The sequence below is a fragment of the Rattus rattus genome, chromosome 5, assembly GCF_011064425.1.
Source record: "Rattus rattus isolate New Zealand chromosome 5, Rrattus_CSIRO_v1, whole genome shotgun sequence".
Lineage (NCBI taxonomy): Eukaryota > Metazoa > Chordata > Mammalia > Rodentia > Muridae > Rattus > Rattus rattus.
Window position 1 is genome coordinate 151,005,136 of NC_046158.1, and position 22,489 is coordinate 151,027,624.

The 22,489-nt window shown below is 47.6% G+C and overlaps 2 protein-coding genes across 5 annotated transcripts in view; one reads left to right on the top strand and one right to left on the bottom strand.

Moving 5' to 3' along the window:
• The window catches only part of Stau1 (staufen double-stranded RNA binding protein 1), a 46,668-nt gene extending 26,811 nt beyond the window's left edge, over positions 1–19,857 (top strand). The window contains exons 2-12 of one of the 4 annotated variants that reach the window (XM_032904768.1): positions 3,887–4,025; positions 4,994–5,159; positions 7,994–8,092; positions 12,878–13,108; positions 14,698–14,841; positions 15,478–15,624; positions 16,573–16,648; positions 16,831–17,150; positions 17,618–17,740; positions 18,016–18,101; positions 18,470–19,833. In XM_032904768.1, coding sequence (XP_032760659.1) covers positions 3,946–4,025; positions 4,994–5,159; positions 7,994–8,092; positions 12,878–13,108; positions 14,698–14,841; positions 15,478–15,624; positions 16,573–16,648; positions 16,831–17,150; positions 17,618–17,740; positions 18,016–18,101; positions 18,470–18,485 — 1,488 coding nt within the window. In that variant the 5' untranslated portion in view covers positions 3,887–3,945 and the 3' untranslated portion in view covers positions 18,486–19,833. Of the gene's footprint in view, positions 1–3,886; positions 4,026–4,993; positions 5,160–7,993; positions 8,093–12,877; positions 13,109–14,697; positions 14,842–15,477; positions 15,625–16,572; positions 16,649–16,830; positions 17,151–17,617; positions 17,741–18,015; positions 18,106–18,469 lie in introns of those variants that run through there. The other 3 variants (XM_032904769.1, XM_032904771.1, XM_032904770.1) reach the window with 3 other exon arrangements.
• Positions 19,858–20,972: 1,115 nt separating this feature from the next.
• Positions 20,973–22,489, bottom strand: part of Cse1l (chromosome segregation 1 like) — a 37,600-nt gene continuing 36,083 nt past the window's right edge. Inside the window, exon 25 of the mRNA XM_032904772.1 lies at positions 20,973–21,656. Coding sequence (XP_032760663.1) covers positions 21,567–21,656 — 90 coding nt within the window. The 3' untranslated portion in view covers positions 20,973–21,566. The remainder of the gene's footprint in view (positions 21,657–22,489) is intronic.

The window sequence follows — 22,489 nt, forward strand, 5'->3', positions numbered from 1 at the left end:
GATTGTCTCAAAATAAAGGGAAAGGCGAAGGAATGGGTTTCTAAGTGAACCCTCTTAAACCATGCCCATCAAAAGTGCCCAAGGTCCGTCCATGTTGGCTGGCTGTCAGCAGTAGGCTGCTTACTTGAGCATTGGAGGTGTTTCTGCTTGTTTGCAGTGCAGCTAACACTTGAGATGAGGTCTGCGAGCCTAGCTGATGAGGCTGAGTTTGTTTGTTTTGTATTTGTTTTAAACTGTACCACACAGCTGCTCCACAACTGGGAGAGAAAGAAATACCCCAAAGCTTGGGACAGGAAAAGTATGTCAGTCTGTCTGTACCAAGACAGGCTCCTTTCAAAAGTGTGTTTTGCCTGCCGCCTAGTATGATGTTATGGCTTCCCAAGTATAAGTTCTGCACTGATGGCAGATACCCCTCAGCCATCCCAGACTGCAGTCCTGACTGCAGATGATCTGCAGAGAAGGCATGCAGAGATGCTGTCCACATACATTTTTTAAGACTGAGAAAAACACAGTGAAAATGCCTTTTTCTGAGTAAGGTTGTGTAATTTGTCAAGAAAGCATATGTTTTTATTTAGTGCAGAACACTGCTTATACTCTGTCAGTCAGCAGTGTTGTTTCTGTGTCTCCTGATGAGGAACAAGGGTTAGGAAATACCGTCTACCTGCAAGCTGGCAGGTCATAATGCTTCAGACAGGGGCCCAAAGTGAATGAGGAACCAAGAGATGTGTTTAGGATGTCCTTGCCGGGGGGCCTTTGCCAGGGGTCTCTAGTTACAGCCCCCTGATTGCATAAAGTCATCCCAATGCTTGGTAATCAGGAGTGAGTCCAACCAGCACCAGTCACCCTTTTTTGCCTCTGATTCTCCGTGGTGGCCTTTCTTCTGAGTCTACTCTAGACTGACTGTCTGGGTTACAGCTACTCAAAGTAATCGAGGTTCTTTTTTCTTTTTGATTTTTCTAGACAGGGTTTCTTGCTCTGTAGACCAAGCTGGCCTCAAAACTATAGATCTACCTGCTTCAGCCTCTTGAGTGGAAGTTGAGGGTTTTTTTGTTTGTTTGTTTGTTTTTTGTTTTTTTAAGATTTATTTATTATATACACTGTAGCTGTCTTCAGACACACCAGAAGAATGCATCAGATCTCATTACAGGTAGTTGTGAGCCACCATGTGGTTGCTGGGATTTGAACTCAGGTCCTCTGGAAGGGCAGTCAGTGCTCTTAACCGCTGAGCCATCTCTCCAGCCTGAGTTGTTTTTAAAATAAAATTGATATTCTCTCTCTCTCTCTCTCTCTCTCTCTCTCTCTCTCTCTCACACACACACACACACACACACACACACACACACACACACACAGACACACACACACAGAGAAAAAAAACAGACACATACAGGGAATTCTATTATAAAGAAGAACAAAAGCTCATTTGACCTGAGTATGCAAGCATATTAATAGTCTTATTAATTTGATTCGTGGTCTAAATTTAGTTCAACCAATTATAATATAAAGTTAATTTTATATTTTTTATTTATTTTATTTATCTTAAATTTTTCTCTGTGTAACTAACCTAGAGGCATTTAAACAATGTCTTTTTAAAAAATATTTATTTTACTTTACATATATGAATACTCTGTAGCTTTCCTCAGACACATCAGAAGGGGGTGTCAGATGCCTATTACAGATGGTTGTGGTTGTGAGCTACCATATAGTTGCTGGGACCTCTGGAAGAGCTCTTAACCTCTGAGACATCTCTCCAGCCCCCTCGAGGCATTTAAAAGGGAATTGTATTTCTTCCCTCCCAAAAATATTTTATTTAAATATTAAATTAAACACGTCAACTAATCATTTGGCATATGTCTTTCACATTAACATGAGAAATGAAACAATTTTGTCATAGGACAAAACAAGAACCTCATTATAGACTTCTGAGATCACACAGTGTCTCTAAATAAGTGATCCCATTACAGTTCAGTACAGACAGGGCTATGAGGTTCTACAAAACACTGCACACACACCAAAAAGCAAAAACTAAGGGTTGACAGTGACTAGAAGCCACAAAAACTGCCAGAAAGTAAAGTGCTTGTCCTTTCTGACATACAGCAGTGCCCAGGCCTTTGATCTGTGGTATCCGGACAAGAACTGTGAGAGAGGAGGGCTGGCTGCCCCGGATACTGATTGACCGAGTTACCTGAGGCCAGGAAGAGGCAGCACTTAAACCTGATGTCAGAGCATGGTCCTCCCTGTTGGCCCCATGGCCTATCTTGCACCGCTTTCTCTCAAGACAGGCAGATGTCTTTCTTCTGAGTCAGATCTGCCACCCTGCATAGAATGACCCAAAAGTGTCTCTCCTGCCCACTCAACTGATATGTAGACCAGGGAAGCACCCAGTGTGTGTGTGTGTGTGTGTGTGTGTGTGTGTGTGTGTGTGTTTTAAGATTTATTTTTATTTTTGTGTATATGGTTGTTTTGCCTGAATGTATGTCTGTGTGCCACTTGTCAGTGTATGGTGCACCTGGTGCTCTTAGAGGCCAAAAGAGGGTGTCAGATATCCTGGAACTGGAGTTGTAGGCAGTTGTGAGTCACCATGTGGTTTCTGGAAATCAAATCTGGGACCTCTGGAAGGGCAATTAGTGCTCCTATCCATTGGTCCTTTTCTCCAGCCCCTAGCATGAGTGTCAAGCTGGCTACTGCTAGTGTTGTTCTGTTTTTGTTTTGAGATAGGCTGTTTAGACTGCTCTCAGATTTGTAATCCTTCCACCCTGGCCTACCCAGTGCTGAGAGTGTAGGCCTGTACCACTAGGCCTAGTGAAAGAATTTGTTTTAAAGATCCATTTGTTTCTTCCTTGTGTCTTTGTGGTGCTTGTGTGCAGTGCTGTGTGGAGGCAGAGGACAGCTCGTAGGCTTGCTCCTCATCTACCATGGGAGTCTCTGGGGTAGAATTTAGGGTGGGCTTGACAGGAATTGCCTTAAACCTACTATGTCATCTTGAAGGTCTAAAAGGGGTGTGCTTTCTTATGTTTAGTTAATTAACTGATGTGTATGGGTGTTTTCCCTGCCTACCACTGTTGCATGGTGCTTCCAGAGGAACTAGAGTTACAGTTTTTGGTAGCCTTGTAGGTGCTGAGAGTTAAGCCTTGGTCCCCTGGCAGGGTAGTCAGTGCTCACCTAGTCCCACCCCCAAGGGTTTACTTGAAAACTGGGTAATGCTGTGACAGGAGTCTCTTCAGGCTGTTTTATGGTTGTTGACAACTTGTGAACTGGATGACCTAGGAAAGAGAACCAGATGAGTAGTGTGTGTTTATTTCTGTGAGAGAGTGTGCACACGGATGTAGAGTCCAGAAGACAGTGTCAGGATTTCTCGTGTAACTTCCTACCTACTCCTTAGAGTGGCCTCATGTTTTCTCAGCTAGCTTGGAATCCGCGCTCTGTCAGAGCTGGGGTAGAGGACAGGTGTGGGGTCCTGGGCTTGTTGCGTCAGTGCAGGGATCTGAGTTCTGGTCTTTATGCTTTGACACAGGTACTCTTACTGCTGAGCCCTGTCTCCAGCCTTAGTCTGTACTCGCTTGTCAGTAATTCTGAGTTAAAAGTTGCCTCCTGATGTATATGAAAATGAAACTGGGTCTCCTGTCATGTGTGACCACGGTTCAGCCCCACCGTATTGTCAGGTTGGAGATATCTGGATGTGTTCAGGTCCTCATTTGCCCCCGCTAGACATCTGCTTGCCTCAGCTTACACAGGTTTTCCCTGTGATTCTATACACTGTGGATCCTGGGGTTTCCTGAGGGACGTCCAGGGATAGAGTGCTTGCTGTTGGCAATAGGCTCTGAGTCTCACCACCATGTTTGAATGTCCACGGCCTGAACCTCCTTTGTATGATTTTGTGTTGCAGAAAGTATAGCTTCTACCATTGAGCTCAATGCACTGTGCGTGAAACTGGAAAGAAAACCAATGTATAAGCCCGTGGACCCCCACTCTCGGATGCAGTCCACCTACAGCTATGGCATGCGTGGAGGTGCCTATCCCCCCAGGTACGTACTTGGGGTGGAAATAGTTGGGTCTTTCCCTAAAGTGATCTCTGAATTGTGACATGAGTAATGACTTGGTCTGCCTTAGGTTCACCTTGGAGTTAAGGTATGCCTTTGGTACTGTGCTAGGAACTGTTGAAGCCTATTGGCTTTGCAGAGGCCCAAGCAGGTTCCTCAGAAGCAGCTGCATTCAAGCCCGTGGCCAGACTACATCGTTTCCTTCGCTTTGTGGAACCCTGCAGCACATGTTTCTCAAAGTGTTTGCTGACATTGCGAGATACTGAGACCAAGTAATGCTCAGAAGTGTCAGAGCCTAAAGTGGTTGTAGACCGCCTATAATCCCTAGTGCTCCAGAGGGGCAAGCAGAAAGATCAGCTGCTAAGTAGAAGCCAGACCAGCCTGGGCTACATGAGATCTTGTCATGTGTTCAAACCTTTGCTGTCAGGAGTGAGACACGAGTGAACAGATCAGTGATGAAAGTAGATGTTTTATTTTCCTCCCTTCCCCTGGCTCAAAAATGCAGGTTTTGGAGTAGAAGTAACCAGACTTTTTTGGACTTGGTGCTGCTAAGATTTCAGAAATGGGGGTCATTTCCAAAATACTTCACCCTTAAAATTCCTGTAATCCTTGTGAGATGTGCAAGTGCAAAGTGAAGGCTTGAGAAAGTGAAGCAAAGCTAAGTTTACGTTGGCAGCATCTATGCCCATTCTGGCCCCCTCAGTGTAGCCTAGCATGGAGCGTCCATAGATTTGTCAGCTCCGAGCTCTGCTGTGAGTGTGACTCCAGTGCTCTGCTGATTCACACCGTGCGGCAGCTGTAGGTCAGTGTGGCAGAGCAGCTTTTGTAGTTGCTGACCCGGAAGCAATTCTATGGACACAGTGACAAGGCCAGAGTACAGGAAAAGTGGGATTTGCTGAAGAAGGCATGGCTGCCTTACCAAATGGAGACTGAAACCCACCCTGTATTTGTAGATACTTTTACCCATTTCCAGTTCCACCGTTACTCTACCAAGTTGAGCTCTCCGTGGGAGGACAGCAGTTTAATGGGAAGGGAAAGATGAGACCACCTGTGAAACATGATGCCACTGCCCGAGCCCTGAGGACTCTGCAGAGTGAGCCCCTACCAGAGAGGCTAGAGGTAAGGTGGGCAGGGCCTGAAACCCCTCACTCCCTTCCACACTGCTGCTGGCAGTTCCTGGGTAAGCCTGGAGAGTGTCCCCTAACGGTCTCAGCAGGGAAGCTGAGTGGCCTTTTTACCCCCTGGCAGGGGAGTGAAGAGCACATGGGGTTGTGGGAAGGACAGAACTCTGCTTCAGTGCTGACACCTATGCTCTTGGAGCTGCTGATTGGTCTAAACTCAGAATTTAGTCCAAACTGGCCTTAGCTCACAGAGCTCTGCCTGCCTTTGTCTCCTGAGTGTTGAAATCAAAGCTGTGAGCCACCACTCCAGCTAGAACCTGTGATTTGTGGTGCTAAATTAGAGAATGTGTCACCTTTGGCCCAGTACCATTTTCTGTAGAAATGCTCTCCGTCTTTTGCTAGCACACTCTCCCAGAACATGGTGCATGCATTTTGCTCTCAGATCTGCAGCTCCAGTAGGGATAGATGTGGCAGCTCACTTAGTTCTGGCAGAGGCAGCTCACGAGGACCTCACCCGCTTGGCAGGGCCTAGAAGAACAATGACTCGCCCTGGCGGGGCACCTTAGTTTCTGTGTAGTGTCCCTCTTACAGGGGCTGTTGGAACTTCCTCACAGTTTGGTGACGGCATCTCAAGAATGAGAATCTTTATAGATAGGGAATGGAAGCCAGTTCTTAAAGTGAATTCTCAGAAACCATAGCCTGGCTTCCGTCATGTTTCTCGGTTAGGCAGTCCCAGAGCCAAAGAAAGGAGATAAGGAGGCTCATCTCTGTGTGGTTTTTATTAAAGATCACATTAGATAAACTCACCATCCTAACTCTAGCACATGTGTAATCCAGTGACTGCCAGGGCCTCACAGCGTGGAAAAGCCCACTTCTGGAAAGGGGTGTTGAAGAATTTGGAATGTTTCCTTTGTTTTTCCTGTGGCTGAAGGTTAATGTTAATGCTATTAGCCATGAGTTGTGATTGAAAACTATCATGGTAGGAAAGGTATCTTAAGGTCTTTTGTTTTATTTTGTTTTTTTCCTGTGACTGGAGAGTAAGTAATTCTTAAGCTGACTGTGGGTAGCTGTTTGGCCAGCTCCATGCCACTGAGAAGACTTGTCTCAAGGGTACATGTAGCCTAAGGGTAACACCAGGTGGTCTGGTCCCTCATAAACAGTCAAATTTCAAACCAAACTTTTGTAGGACTTCAGCTCTCTAAGGCACTTGGAGAGAAGACTAGCTTTAAAACTAGCCGATGAAGAGCAGGCGTAAGGGACAGGGAGTGACGTGCCCCTCTACTCCAAGCTGCTTAGGAGGCTGAGGTAGCACTGTTCCTTGAGCACCAGAGTCTGAGTCCAGATTGGGCAGTGCAGCAAGCACAGAAAGAAAAGGTGGCCAGGGCTCTTCCTATTCAGGAGTAAGGAAGCACCGAGTAGTGCCCACCTGATGCTGGTGAGGCTGGCCGTTGGAGGAGCCCTGGCTGGGAAAGCAGCCCACCGCTGTTGAGGAGGGAGAAAGAATTGCTTATGGATCTGGAATCCACAGATTGTTCTGGCGTATGCCTGAATTGTGTCCATGGATTTGTACCCGGGAGCTTGTTTCCGGTATCTTATTTGATCTTTATGGCTTGTTTGCCTACAGTCCTGTGGGCGAGCCAGCTTGATGAACTGACCCACACAGAGAAGCCTGGCTAGTTCTGCCATGCTAGCAAGTTCAGCCAGGAGTTGCTTTTAGGGCTAATCCTGGAGATAGAAGTTGACAAATTTGGCAAAAGAAAGCAGCAGTGCGAAGCCAGAAGCTCTGGAGAGGTCTTGGACTGCTGGTGCTGCTGGTGCTGCTGGTCTATCCTCTCCTGAGTCTGTTGAATTTTGTAGAATCCATGTTTTCAGTTCAGAGAGGTGGTCTGGGCCCTCGGCCCTCCTGGCAGGAGGACTGGTGAACTTTGGTACCAAGGTGGACTCTACCCTGGCTGAGGAGCTGTATCGGTTTGTGCTTTGGCTGTTTGCCTGCTGCACCGTATGAGCCAAGGCTGTCGGGTGTTCTGCTCCATGGCATTCCTCACAAACATGGGTGCCAGGGCCTCTGTAGTGTGCTCGAGCACCAGCCACAGAGCGAGCGACTCCCCTGGGCCTGCCTGGCTCACAGACTGCCGTGCTCACTCTCCTTCCACACTGGTGCTTCCTACAGCACAGCCAGGCCCACCACACCCAAGATACTCTGCTTCACCACAGCGGCCTTACTAGCTGTGCTCTGACGGGGTTTGATCTGTAGCCTTGGTCTCTGGTTCATTGTTAGGTCTGTAGAGTCAGTGTTCAGTGCCCTCCAACTGTTGATAGTTTGACTGAAAGTTAACTTTTTTTTTTCTTTTTAAAATTTTTTTCTAAATTATATCACCCTGGCTGTCCTGGAATTGACTCTGTAGTCCAGACTGGCCTCAAACTCAAGAGATCTGCCTGCCTCTGCCTCCTGAGAGCTGGGATTAAAGGTGTGCACCATCATACCTGGCTCTCAAAATTGACTTTTTTGGGGTTGGGGATTTATCTCAGTGGTAGAGCGCTTGCTGCAAGCGCAAGGCCCTGGGTTTGGTCCCCAGCTCCGAAAAAAAGAAAAAAAAATTGACTTTTTTTTTTAAGATTTATTTATTTATTTTATGTATGTGCGTACACTGTAGTTGTCTTCAGACACACCAGAAGAGGGCATCAGATCCCATTACAGATGGTTGTGAGCCACCATGTGGTTGCTGGGAATTGAACTCAGGACCTCTGAAAGAGCAGTCAGTGCTCTTAACCACTAAACCATCTCTCTAGCTCCTCAAAATTGACTCTTAATTAACAATTACTCTTCTGTAGGTAAATGGAAGAGAATCAGAAGAAGAAAACCTTAATAAATCAGAAATAAGCCAAGTGTTTGAGATTGCGCTGAAGCGGAATTTGCCTGTGAATTTTGAGGTAAGCCTATTTCACATATACAACATTGGCCTACCAAATCCTGTCAGGATTCATTATGGGATCAGCTTTCCCCTAAATATTGGTTTGAGTAGTACTCATAAAGCAACCCTTCAGACTGACAGCCCAGGCCTCCCACTCAGGAGAGCAGTATGTGCTGTTTCTTCCTGCGGGTCCTGTCCTTATCTTGCTTGCCCTGACACCTGCACCACAGCACACAGGCCCTGTCCCTTCCATTGTTCTAGAAAGCAGCTTCACCTCCCAGAGATTATGTCTCTTAAGATGCAGGGTCAGTCAGACTTGCTGTATGACAAATACCCTCTGGAGAGGGACAGCCTGGAGGGGAGGGGCCTCCATTTAACAGCTTCAGAGGCTTCTGTGAGAGGGCTGGCAGTGCCAGAGCAGACAGTGGAGGGAAAGCACTGGGAGAAAACCACGTCAAGTGTGACTTTTAGTATTAGCAGAGAAGGTTAAGAAGGAAGGGCCAGGGTCAAGATGGACCCCAAAAGGACTGTCCCCAGCAAGCCACTTTCTCCCAGTGCTGGTGAGAGGCATATGGTCAACTTGATAATTGAGACTGAGCACCACAGTGGCCCCAGGATCTATGAGGGTTTTTTGAAAGGGACATAGTGTCCTCATTGTTTAGTGTCTGTCCCTAGCTTACGACTTTAATAATCATTTTTTAGAGATCCGCTGTTCTAAAGATAGTAATTTCCTAGGGGTTGGGGATTTAGCTCAGTGGTAGAGCGCTTGCCTAGCTAGCGCAAAGCCCTGGGTTCGGTCCTCGGCTCCGAAAAAGAGAAAAAAAAAGAGAAAAAAAAAGAAAAGTAATTTCCGGGTTGTTTGTTCAAAATGCAGAATTAATGCATTTCTGTTCCAGACCAGTCCCCATACACCAGAAAAGAGGAGGGATTTTTTTTTTTTAAAGTTTCCTGTGACAAATTTTTGTTTGAGATAGGCTCTCAGTGCATATGCATAGTTGCTCTAGGACTCATGGAGAGCTGCTTGCCTTTCCCTCTGGGTGCTGAGACTGAAGACATGTGCCACCACGCCTAACCTAATTCCTTTTTTAAATTTTGTCTTTGGGTCTTTTACCTGCATATACGTTTGTCCCATGGCCAGTTAGAGGCCAGTTGAGGGCCATGAGTCCCCCCTGGAGATGGGGCTGGAGTTGCCATGTGGGTGCTGGGAATTGAACTTGCGTCCTCTGGAAGAGCAATTAGTGTTCTTAACCATTGAGCCATCTCTCCAGCCCTTGCTTTTGGTTTTTTGAGACAGTTTCTCTGTGTAGCCCTGGCTGTCTTGAACTTGCTCTGTAACCTGTTTGGCTTTGAACTCACTGTTCTCTGCCTCCTGAGTGCTGGGATTAAAGCTATGAACCACTGTGAGGTAGAAGGTTTTTATTATAGATATGAGGAAGAGCATCTGGAACAGTCCAGAGCAGAGAGAGAGAGTGAACCAGACAGGGCTAGTGGACTAGACCTGGCCTGGAGAGGAGAGAGGGAGGAAGGCCTGGGAGAGGGCACAGCTGAGATAGCAGGGTTAGGAGAAGTTCGTTAGCAGCTGGAGCAAAGGAGGAGGGAGAGTGGGAAGAGTTGAGAAGATCCAGGGTAGCAGCATGGACTCTGAACTGTGTGACAGGCACTTGTCACACTGAGGAGGCCAGCATGAGCTGTGCTGTGCTGATAGGCACCACAGGTAGCCATGAGTCCCTTCTGCCAGAGGTGAGGAAACAGCTCCTTTTGGTAAATGGGAAGCCAACTTCACGAGTTCCTGAGGCTGCTGCTGACTTTGACTTTAGAGGAAATGGAGTTTCCCTTGGACCTGGCAGGTAGCAAGAGGTATTTGCCAGCCCCCAAACCAAAACGTTTTTTTTTTTTTTATACATGTGATTACACTGTAGCTGTCTTCAGACACACCAGAAGAGGGCATCAGATCCCATTACAGATGGTTGTGAGCCACCATGTGGTTGCTGGGAATTGAACTCAGGACCTCTGGAAGAGCAGTCGGTGCTCTTAACCGCTGAGCCATCTCTCCAGCCCAAAAAGTTGTTTTTTAAGACACGAGTGATCACTGCGTGAACCAGTGTGCTGCAGCACACCTGCAGGGTCAGAGCAATTGTGGAGCACTCTCTCCTCACACGAGTTCCAGGGTCAAACAGCTTGTCAAGCCTGCACAGCGATGGCTTTACCCACAAGCCCTGGCATTGGTCCTCCTCCTTTCTCTGAAGCGAGGTCTCTTATTGGTGTCTTGGGGTCCCCAATTTAGCTCTGCTGGCTGGTGAGCCCAGTGATCCTGTCTTCACCTCCCCATTACTCAAAACGCAGTGTGACACCATACTGGATTGTCTATGTGGGTCAGACTCAGGGTCGGCAGGCTCTTCACCCCACTGTGTGCCTGACATTCGTTGTTTCCTAGCTTAGCCTGTTATCTTAATGTTTTACTTCTTATAGTACTTCAGAAAATGCATGCTTTTCCTGCCAAACCCACCCATTCACCCTCCATCCATAGCCAGGTGGGGTGACTTTGTCCTAAGACCTGGCAATGCTCACCACTGTGGGACAAATGTAGGATGGAGCGCTGTGCTTGCCTGTGTGACGACTGTCCTTGTCCCCTGCTTTATGAACTAGTCCTCCTGGTCCTCTTTCCTGCCTCCTGTTGTGGAGGTCCTACGTGACCGGCGGGGGTGGAGGGGAGACATCACACCTAATGACGGCATGTTGCTGGGTGGAAGCTGGGTGAGAGCTGTATCTAGACTCTCCCGGGCACTGCCCACCCTTAGGGTCTGACATGAGGAGGACACCACTTTAGAGACTAGCGGGAAGATGGGCTAGATTAGGAGAGGGTGCCTGGCTCCCCTAGTCTCTGCTCAGGACCAGCTCTGGGTTCCTGTTAAGTTTGTCAGCTGTTGATGCAAATCGTTTGCCCGGCCTGAGTCTCTTTTCAGAGCTGATTGTTCTGGTGGCCTCTGGGAGCCAGAGTGCCTGCTGCCTCCCTTCCTCCTCCACTGTGACACCTGCTTTTAGGAATAAATAGGTAGCATTCCAGAGACTTCTCTTCCAGCCACCAAGAAATTGTTAGGGCGCCCCCTAGGGATGGCTTGTAAGATGCATTACTTTTCTCTTGATTGTGTGAAACACAGTAACTGAAGCAACTTAGAGGTGGGAGTTTGTTTGGGCTAATGCTTCCAGGGAGCACGGGTCCATCATGGCGGCGAGTGGGTACTTGTGGCTGAAAGAGCAGGCTGCTGAGAGCGTGTGTCTTCAATGATAAACCTGAGACAGCTGAGGTGGAACTGGAATGGGGCTCTGTGCTCTCAGTGCCGTCCACTGTAATATACTTCCTTAGTATATCCTTGCCCTGCCCAGACCTTGTGTTCCAGTGCCTGGGACCGTGGGGACATTTGCATTCAAATGATCACATGAGGTCGTAATGTGGTTCATCTGTAGATGGTGCCCCTGTAAGTATTCCCGCTGAGTAACTGTCAAGTCAGAAGAGTCATGGCCACATCCATTGTTAGATGGAGTGGGACCTGCCTTCTCTGTTGCGTGTGGCATATGGCCTGGCCCATGCTAGCTTCTCAGGAAGCACTGTTGAATAAATAAACACAGTAGTTAATTTCCGGCCAGGCTTTGTGTCAGTCTGTCTCTCAGGAATCTGAGTTAGGTGTTTAATAGGAGGGCAGAATTTGCTGGCTCCAACATATTCACACCAAGACGGCTTAAGTCCTATTTCACATTTAGCATGGTGGAGCCTAGGTGTGCGTAGGTGGTGGCACCACTGCTGAGGGGCTGGGTGGGCTGTGAGGACGCAGTGAGCCAACAGTGTCCATGTTTGATTTGAGGATAGGGACCATGCTGTTGTGGACATTTGCCTGCTAGGGTCTGCAGGGCAGGGCAAGGGTGAGTGAGGTCCTCTGCGCTCCTCTCACCTCAACAGCTGTTTCTTTGACATACTTTGGTTTTTGGACAGTTTTTCAATTTTTTTTTATTTTTAAAAATGTCAAATTGACAAAAGAGCTTAAAGCAGGACAGTGAATGTGTCCTTCAAAACTAGTGAGAGAGTATAGGAGACTTCAGTGGTGGCTTACACTGTGACCAGTTGCTTGACCATCTCATAGATGTGACACCCACATTCCTGTGATTGGAGCAGTCATGTGACTGCAGAGATTGCCCAGACCAGCCGTTCCTACAGGAGGCCGAGCACTGCTGTGTGTGGTGTCTCACAAACGTGCTCAGCCTGCACTTTGCCCGCTGCTGTTGTGAATCTTCGCTGTTCTGCCATGCGGCTCAGGGCCTTCCTTTCAGTTCTGCCTTTCTGGTCACTTCTCATCTGGGCCATCCCTGGCCTGTGTTTGTCATGGGCCTTGTGTGTTTGAAGGTTTGTTAAATGGCTCTCATTCTGAGGGAGCAGATTCAGGATGCGCGTCTCAGAGTGTGGTGGATGCCTCTGTCTGGTGAGGGCGCTGTCCTTCCGCTTTATGCAGTGGTTTAGGGTTCTCCGGCAGATGTGCTTGCAGGAGTTTCTCCTCCTGAGTGTGGGATCTTTTGAGGAGACCCTCATTCCCAGGGTCTGGCAGTCAGTGTCATCTTTATGGCTGGAAGGTACCACGACAGTTGCCTGAGTGTGAGCTGCGGCTGTGCTGTGACTAAACCTGTCCTTCCCTCGCCTCTGACCCTCATGTGCTCACAGTGGCCCTTAGAGCCTCCATGTGCATTTATTTGAAGTGAGTGTGCCAGGCAGTGTGCTCTGCCACTTTCAACAAGTGTTCGTCACGCTTTCACTCAGTCTTTCCCTCTGACACAGGTGGCCCGGGAGAGTGGCCCGCCACACATGAAGAACTTTGTGACCAGGGTTTCAGTTGGGGAGTTTGTAGGGGAAGGAGAAGGGAAAAGCAAGAAGATCTCCAAGAAGAATGCGGCAAGGGCCGTGCTGGAGCAGCTAAGGAGGCTGCCACCTCTACCTGCTGTGGAGCGAGTGAAGCCCAGAATCAAGAAGAAAAGTCAGCCCACCTGCAAGGTGAGAGCCTCCCCAGAAAACCCACAGGCAGGGAGAGCCAGCCCGCTGCATGGTTGGGGCAGAAGCTGCTCAGCACCACTTGGGACAGACACAGTGGGTATGTACAGAGAGATAGCACACAGTGGGTGTGTACAGAGAGATAGCACACAGTGGGTATGTACAGATAGCACATGGTGTGTACCAGTATGTACAGATAGCACATGGTGTGTACAGAGAGATAGCACACAGTGGGTATGTACAGATAGCACATGGTGTGTACAGAGAGATAGCACACAGTGGGTGTATACAGATAGCACACAGGAGCTACATGCTGAGGAAAAATGAGCCACTGAGTGGGTTGAGGAGAAACTTGTCCAGGTGTCAGCTTCCTCTGGGGTTGGGCATCACAGCTGTTGGTCTGTATGGAAGGGGTGGGGCTTTCTTGAGCCACCTTAGCTTAGGGGTCAAGGTGGAAGCAGCACTGCAGGGCCCCACAAAGACTATTCCGAAGACTTGGAATTTGAATGAAACTTAATGGATCTATTAATAACAACAACAATAGTAATAAAACAGCATTGACCCTTGAGGACTGGAGAGGTGGCTCAGCAGTTAAAAGCACTGACAGCTCTAGCAGAGGACCTGGGTTCAGTTCTGGGTTCCTGCATGGTGGTTCCCAACCATCTAGAACACCAGTTCTGGGGGCTCTGATGCCTTTTTACCTTCCTGATCCCTGAGCACATGTGGTGCATGCAGACAAAACACTCGCACATAGAAGATAAAAATAAATCTATTCAAAACAAAGTGGAAAAAGTTGGCCCCTTTTCAGCACTAGAAAGGGACAGGACCTCAGCCAGCCACTCCTTTTTCATCTGCTGTGTCCTGAAAATTACCTCCATCATTTCTGACAGATGCCACAGGGAAGGAACTACTAGTGTTCTCAGAGGCTTGCAATCCTTCTTCCCCCAGCCTCACCTGAAGGGTTTTTCATTCATAATATTGTTTTGTATTTGCTACTGGGGATTGGATGACGGCCTCAGGCGTGCTGGCTAAGCCCTTGACCACTGAGACGCATCTTCAGATTGAGGGCTTTACAAAAGCTTTAAGTGGTTTCTGGGTTTTAGTGATTGAGAAAGCTAGGTAGGCCTGGTCCCCAGGTAGATTCAGCAACTTTGTCGTTCTTGCCCAAGCAGTGTGGTCCTACAGCTCTTCATGTGGCAGTCCCAGTACATTTGTGTCCCCAGTTACGTGGAGTCAGCTGCAGCACGCAAGGAGTGACAGAGGTCACAGGCAAACACCAACTGTTGTATAAGCAATTGATGGAACATGCACAGCTTTTGTTGTCTCTGGGGATCCTGGAAGAATTCGCTGAAGAAACTGCGAGCTTTTACTGGGAGTTTTAGCTCAATGTCCGTTTCCTATAAAGATACCATTTTGGTGCCTCCCTCTCACAATGAAATGTTAAGGGTGTTTTCTAAGACCCAAAGAGCATCTCAGCGTGATTTAGTTTTGAACAGGTTTTGGTTCTGAGCCATTACACCAACACTAAGTCTCTGTCTCCTGTCGTGTTCTGTGAGGACCAGAACATTGTCTCTGCTCTGTTTGTTTTTCAGCTACAGACTGCCCCCGACTATGGCCAAGGGATGAATCCTATTAGCAGACTGGCACAGATCCAGCAGGCAAAAAAGGAGAAGGAGCCGGAGTACATGCTCCTTACAGAACGAGGTCTTCCACGCCGCAGGGAGTTTGTGATGCAGGTGAGCTGGGGGAGCCGTGGGCAGCCCGCCCTTCCCTGACTCTGTCCGTCCCTGATGGCTCATACTCTGGTAGAGCTGCAGTTAGCTGGGCTCGGTGGTGCTCGCACTTAATCTCTCAGCTCTCTGGAGGCAGATGGATCTCTGTGCGTTCGAGGGTAGCCTGCTCTACGTAGTGACATCCACTTTGTGAGAGTAAGTTGGACCAGAGTCAGTTTGCCTGAAGTGGCTGGTCTGGGCCATTCTTATTGGGCCAGGAAGGTTTCCTATTACTCTTTGAGTGTTTTGGCACAGAGATGTTGATTTTAGCAGCCAGATAGCTGTCATCAGAAATAGCTTTAATGAATGTGCTGGAGTTTGCCCACAGCCAGCCCTCAGGAGAGTGCTGTGGAGGAGAGCACCACTGTGGTTTCTATCTAGAGGCATACATGCCTGTCTTTATAAATACACTGATGGAAAGGGTCGGGGCACACATTTTCCACTTGAGTGTGGCCATCACAGCAATAGTGATTCAAAATCAGAAACACAAAGCCCTTTTGCCATCCTGTTCAGCAAAGTCATCCCTGGGACTTTGGGTAGCACCGTGGTTCCTGTCATGTTTTCACAGATGGTTCAGTCATAGGTCTCTGGTTTATACAGGTGAAGGTTGGGCATCACACCGCAGAAGGAGCAGGTACCAATAAGAAGGTGGCCAAGCGCAATGCTGCTGAGAACATGCTGGAGATCCTGGGGTTCAAAGTCCCCCAGGCGCAGCCTGCCAAGCCAGCACTCAAATCAGAAGAGAAGGTGACTGCTGGGACTCTCTGCCAGGTGGCCTAGCTTCCTGCATGGGCAAGCCTGGGGCAAGGCTTCATCTTCCCTGCAGTAAGCAGCCTGCCCCTGGGGTTCCTCCAATTGAGATTAGTGTTTGCAGGAGGAGTTTCCTGTCTGTGCAGTCCACCATGTCCTGGGAGCCGTCCTAACGGTTAAGTCTCCTGTTCAGTGTCACTATGGGCTGGGTGTGCATTTCAGGAGGTCCTGGTCTCTGCTTCTGATGGGTGGTTGGGATTGGAATGGCTAAAATGACTGTCACCTGTGCCTAAAAGGGTCTGCGTGACCTAGCTTTGAATCCGGCTTTGCTTTTTCTGGGACAAGATAGCATAGGCCAAATCTATAGATCAGATTTAGGATCCTTGTGTGAATTCTGAGTTGAATATTACTCCACTTTGAGAACTCACTCTGCAGAGTGGTCAGCGGGAAACTCAGCCATTGCTGGCTCAGCTGTTGTCATGTTGGGGTCTTCTAAAGTAGGTGTGAGCCTCTTTTGAGCTCTGCCAGTTTCACGACCAATAAATAAACCCCACTGCCTCGGAAGTCAGTACCTGGGACCCAGCCACTGCATATGGAGTTTGCAGACCTTGGTTTGCCTTCCAGATTTCCCATTCCTGAACCGTGTAGAGTACTCATAAGCCTGACAGCATTAGATACCCTGTGCCTGACAGCATTAGATACCTCCGTGTTCTCTGTGGAAGCACTGTTTTTCGATAGTCACGTAGGTGTTTCTGCTCAGCACCAGTGCAGACCCTACTTTCCCAACATGCTGAACACTTTCAAGCCCACACTGCATTCAGGATCTGTTCTAAGTAGATGCTGTCATGGGGAAGCATGAGAGTTTATACAGTGGGGGTTGTGGTATTCTCCAGATCCCAGCGCTTCCGTGCTTGTCTGTGCTCACTGCCATTTTTCTTTCTTAAGACTCCAGTAAAGAAACCAGGAGATGGAAGGAAAGTAACATTTTTTGAACCTAGCCCTGGGGATGAAAATGGAACCAGTAAGTTTGGCCCTCTTTCTCGTCAGTTGAACCAGTGTGGTCTGTGTTTGTATGGTTCTTGTGTTGAGTTTTCTGAAGCACTGGTAGTCGCTGCCTTCCTGTATGTGCTGTGATGGTGGTGGTAAGAGTGGCTCTGTAGCTTCTTGGGTGGTGAGGGTGACCGGTGGCCTGTGTCCCTGCAGGTAATAAAGAGGATGAGTTCAGGATGCCTTATCTTAGCCATCAGCAGCTGCCAGCCGGAATTCTCCCCATGGTGCCAGAGGTTGCCCAGGCTGTCGGGGTTAGTCAAGGACACCATACCAAAGATTTCGCCAGGGCAGCTCCAAATCCTGCCAAGGCCACGGTAACTGCCATGATAGCCCGCGAATTGTTGTACGGGGGCACCTCGCCCACAGCCGAGACCATTTTAAAGAGTAACATCTCTTCAGGACATGTACCCCATGGACCTCGCACAAGACCCTCTGAGCAACTGTACTACCTTTCCAGAGCCCAGGGATTCCAGGTAACTGTTGGCTTTCGCGTGGTCACCTTTGTGCCTCAGATGACACTTACAGTGTGGTCAGGTCAGGTTCTTCCTGCAGAGTTGCTTGTGGAGTGTGTGCAAGACCCTGCCTGGGTTCTGCTCTCCACCACAGAAACCAGAAAAGGTTTTTGTGATTGTCCACGAGTTTGAGTGGACCGTGTGTACCGTGCAGGAAGGTCTAGGATGAGAAGGTGGCTTATCATGTAAAGGTGTCTGTCTCCAAGCCCAACAATCGTAGTTTGATTATTGGTGGAAAAGAACCAACTCCAGCAAGTTGTCCTCAGTGTCCACACACATGCCATGTACACACCCAGGAGGTGTGTGTGGGGCAAAGTAGGCCAGGGCTGAAGGGAGAGAAGACGTTTCCTTAGGAAGAGGAGGAGAGAACAGGCTTCTGCAGATCCTAGGCTCGGGCCCACATGCAGGGGATGTGCTGTTTTCCTTAGGTTGAATACAAAGACTTCCCCAAGAACAACAAGAACGAGTGTGTATCTCTCATCAACTGCTCTTCACAGCCACCTCTCGTCAGCCACGGCATCGGCAAGGACGTGGAGTCCTGTCATGATATGGTATGTGGGCCCGGGAGGTGCTGAGTGAGAGGAGCTGGCACACGTACTTGTTCAGTGTTAGTGGCCTCAGAAAGGGACATGGTTCTGGAACCCGGTCAACTGGTCTGATTCCTCACTTCTGCTCTATTCTGGCAGCCCCCTTTGGGGTGTTGTGTTCAAAGGAGGAATCAGCACACTTGAGCTTTGGTGTTCACTGGATGGGAGGCATGGGAGTTTTCGGCATCAGGCCAGTCTGTTCCCTGTGGTTTGACTCTTCCTTCCATCCATCTTTCTAGGCTGCACTGAACATCTTAAAGCTGCTGTCTGAGTTGGACCAACAGAGCACAGAGATGCCAAGGACAGGAAACGGACCAGTTTCAGCGTGAGTGAACACACACACACACATACAGAAGGCAGTGCCAGTGTGGGTGAGCGGGGATCCATTGAAAGGCAGGGTTAGTAGATGTGGGCAGGAGCAGCCACCTCTTCACCCACTGTTATCCAAGGAGCTGTGGTTAAATGTTACGTGCATTAGTGCTTTATCTGCACGTACGTCAGTGTCAGATTTTAGAGTCAGAGCCGCCACTGTCACTTTCTTCCTCAGACACAACACTTGCTTTCTCCGAGTACCAGCATTTTCTAGGATGATGTTATCAGTTCCCATACATAGGGCCTTGGGTGTTTGCAAGCTGCATTTTGGAGATTAGCTTTCATTTCAATGTCTGCCATTGTCATTTTTCTTTCTTAAAGGTGCGGGAGGTGCTGAACCTTTTCTGGCCATGAACCATTATAAAACCCAACATATATACTGAAAATACTGAGAACTGCTTTGAAAATTTGGAATTTCTGATAACTCCAGTGGGCCAAGACATGGTGGATAAAAAAATGTGGCAAAGAAGAAAAGGAACTACAGGTGGTGGCCTTGGTTGGGCTGGGCTGCTGGTGACGCTGTGCTCCACCATCCACCAGGAGACCAGCAGCTCCAGTGTCTCCAGCTTTTATTTTTGCCTCGTGACAGAGAAACCGAGAGCGTGGCCAACTCTCACGCTGGCTTCTTCAGATTCTTTGGAAAACCGGGACAGCCACACCAGAGAGGCCTTACAGCGGCCCCGGAGCTAAACGCACCAGAGAAAAACCAGTGCTTCCTACACGACTGATGCAGCTCTGCCACACGTAGCACCCACCGTAACCACTGCTTTCTCTTCAACAGTGATGGATGCCTGTTAGTTCCATTGTTCCCTTTGGTTGAGATGACACTATGTAATTTTCATTTCAGTTTCTCAGTTGCATCTACTTACCTAGCAGTTTAGAAACTAGTCTGAGACAGATGCTATCCAGCTATGTAACTGGCAAAGACCACAGCCCTGTTTGGTGATGCATTCTGTGCCTCTGGCTCGGCTGGCAGTTCTGGACTTAACCACAAGAATCCTTGACTCCCTACCCCTTGTATAAATTGGACAGCTTAGGACTTTTAAACTTTAGGAGATCAAAAGATTTGGTCCTTTTTAACTTTATTTTTAAGCAGCATACTTAAAAAGTGAGCCTGACCTTTACCAGTTATAACAGATTGTCAAAGGGAGAGGTTGTCACCCATTGTAACAGATTGTCAGTGGGAGGTCACTTGAGGGAGTGTTGCTCAAGGTGGCTTTTTCTACCACACTACAGGACATTACCTGTGGGCCCAGTGGGCCCAGAAGACTATGGGCTGGTGTCCCTGGAGGGCCCAATACAGTCAATCCCAGCCTCCAAGTAGGGAAGGGCGACAGGTTTCCTGGTGCTGTGCTGGTGTGCACAAAGGCAGGAAGGTCTGCCGGCCTGGTGTGGAGCATTGTGGCTCCGAGTGCAACCCTGCTGCTCCCACTCGGGGTTTAGCTGGACCTTTTCACCCATGGAATATAAGGAAACTTAGTCTTTGTCACCAATAAATGGGAATACTAAATTTTTTTTGTTAATTTATTTTCAAATGTCACTACTTCTAGATCAATCTCCTTCTGGTTCATCCCCTTCCCCACCTTTTTTTAAAAGAAGAGAATATTTGTAATGCTTGTGATTCTGTCTGGGCAAAAATCTGAAGATCTAAAATCTCTTTATATTAAACTATTGATCAATAAACAGCTACTAAGAAAGTCTTTTTCCAATTGAGCCGTAACTGGAGTGGCCAATTTGGACCCGCTGGCTGATTTAAGATTAGTCTGGATTCACTTTTAAAGGGGGTTTGGCTGTGGAGTGCATGCAAAGTGTATTGGCTGAGCATTCAATATGCATTATGTCCAAAAAATGTCTACCACTAAGCAGCACCCATCCCAGAGTCCATTCTTCACCATACAAAACTACCTTGGTATCCCAACGGAGCCCTTTAATACGGTTTTCAATGTTGTGGTGACCTCCAATGTAAAATCTCTTTGTTGCTACTTCACTGCTGTGAACCCTAAGTATATGTGACCCCCAAAGGAGTGAAGGGACTCGCAGCCAAGCCTGACAACCTGAGCCGATTCTGAGGATTTGAATGGTAAGAGAATGCGCACATGCTGTGGTGTGCTATAATTAAAATGCAATAAAATATACCAAGTGGACATGATACAGTTCCCTAAGCTGTCTTCTGAGCTCCACACACAGCACGCACAGCTCTAAGATGAAAGTCACTAAAGCTAACTGATAGACCAAAACATGGCCGCACCATAAGAGTCAAGCGCAGCATTAGATTCTGAGCTCTACACGTACATATTCGTCTACCGACATTTTATATAATTATTTTTAAAAAGGGGGGGAGGGCGGGAGAGATGGTTCAGCAATGGCTGTTCTTCCCAAGGTCTTGGGTTCAGTTCCCAGCAACTACCCGATGGCTTACAGCCAACTATGATGGGGTTTGATGCCCTCTTCTATCATGCAGATGTACATAAAAATAAAAATGGAAACCTACCAAGCACCAAGAGAAAAGCCCATGGGCTGCGGAGATGGTTTAGCAGGACAAGGCACTTAGATCCAAACCTGACAAAGCTGGGTCACCCCCAGAAGACTCAATGTGGAAGACAACCAACATAGGAACACAAAGGAGAGAGAGAAACCATCTTGTAAGCTATCCATAACTTCCATAAGAAAACTGCTTGGCCTGCGACCACAGGAAGGTCCAGGCCCTGCACTGCTCCTCAGGTCTTGTCCATAGGAAGCGCCCTCACCCAGCCTAAGATGTCCAAATTGGTATGAATGACTACTTCGTGTAGACTCTTCAAAAAGAAAACAAAAACCACCATTCTGAGTTTAAATGATTTAAAAATTAGTATTTTTATGGAGTCCAGGTGGGGAAAGTAGATTTAAAGAAATTCTTCATTTTATCAAAGTTTTAGAAAGCACCAAAATCCTGTCCTTGACACTTTTAGATACACATTTTGGGTTTTTATTGCTGATTACAGACTATGAAATGTGCATTGCAAGTCAACAAGAGATTCTTACTTTTCATATTTCCAATAAAAGCTTAAAGAAACAGACAACAAACACAAGGACAAGAGAAATACAAGCTTCAAAACAAAACAACAGAAATAAGTCTCCACAGTCACGGTCTGACAAAAATTTGAAATAACCCAAACCGTGCAAATGCTCAACAGAGACCATGGCCATACATGGGGTTGTAAATACTTGTCCCATTAAGGACAAACCAGACAAGTTATCAGTTATATTGGTGATCAAGACAAACCTCATTGGCTTACAGCAGTATTTACTGTCCTCTGTGAGAGTCTGTGACAAGTTCAAGAGGTTGGAAACCTGTGATGCTTCAGCAGGGCTGTGCTCAGAAGTCCACATGGTTCCTAAGAAACCATCCTCAGCCCTCCATGGGTCAGGAAGATGCAGTTCACAACAGGGTCACACTGGCTGCCTGCAGGTAACCTTGGAGGTACTGCAAGGCTTCTGCATTGAGGCTGGTGCTCACCATCGAGGGAACCTGCAGAAGGAGACCACATAGTGTAGGAGGCTCTTGTATGCAAACTGGGGCCTAAATGAGATGCTGCGCCATGTGGGGAAAGGGCAGCCAGTCACTGTCCACTGGAGGCCAAGTGACTCAACGGACTCCATACTTTCCAAACACTGGGTGTAGGGCAGCCGAGTAAAGGTACTTGTAGTGTGGGTAGAGGGACTGAGCACCAAGCCTAATACTAAGTTCGATTCCCAGGACCCATTCAGTAGAAGGAAAAGAGTGACAAGTAGTTCTGTGAACTTCTATACATGTCTCAAAAAATGAAGATGGCTCCTGAAAAATCAAAGGTCTCCCACATAGACATGTACACACACACACACACACACACACACACACACGGTAAATACATAATGAATTTCTGTTGTGCTGTAGTTGAGAAAAAAAAATTAGTTTTTTTTTTAGTTTATGGACAGAATCTTGTTACTTATCTCAGGTTAGTCCCAAACTCACAGCTACCTACTCATCTCATCTGGGATTGCAACAATTCAACCAGTACCCACCCATGTTTGGCAAAAAAGACTAGTTAAATATTTATACATACTTATTCTAATAAAACTTGCTACAGAGAAAAAAAATAATTGATAAAACATTGTTAATTATTTTAGCTAGGTACACCATGGTTTGTCATGCTATCCTTATGTGTGAAAAATAAAACCTTGAGTACAAAAATCTCTGAAAGACTAGCTAAATGCAATTAAAGGGCCAGTCTTCAATTGAAGACATGGCACACTACATTACTTAATTTGAGTTTGTTTTCTTTTTTCCTTGAGACAGGATTTCTCTGAACAGTACTAGCCATC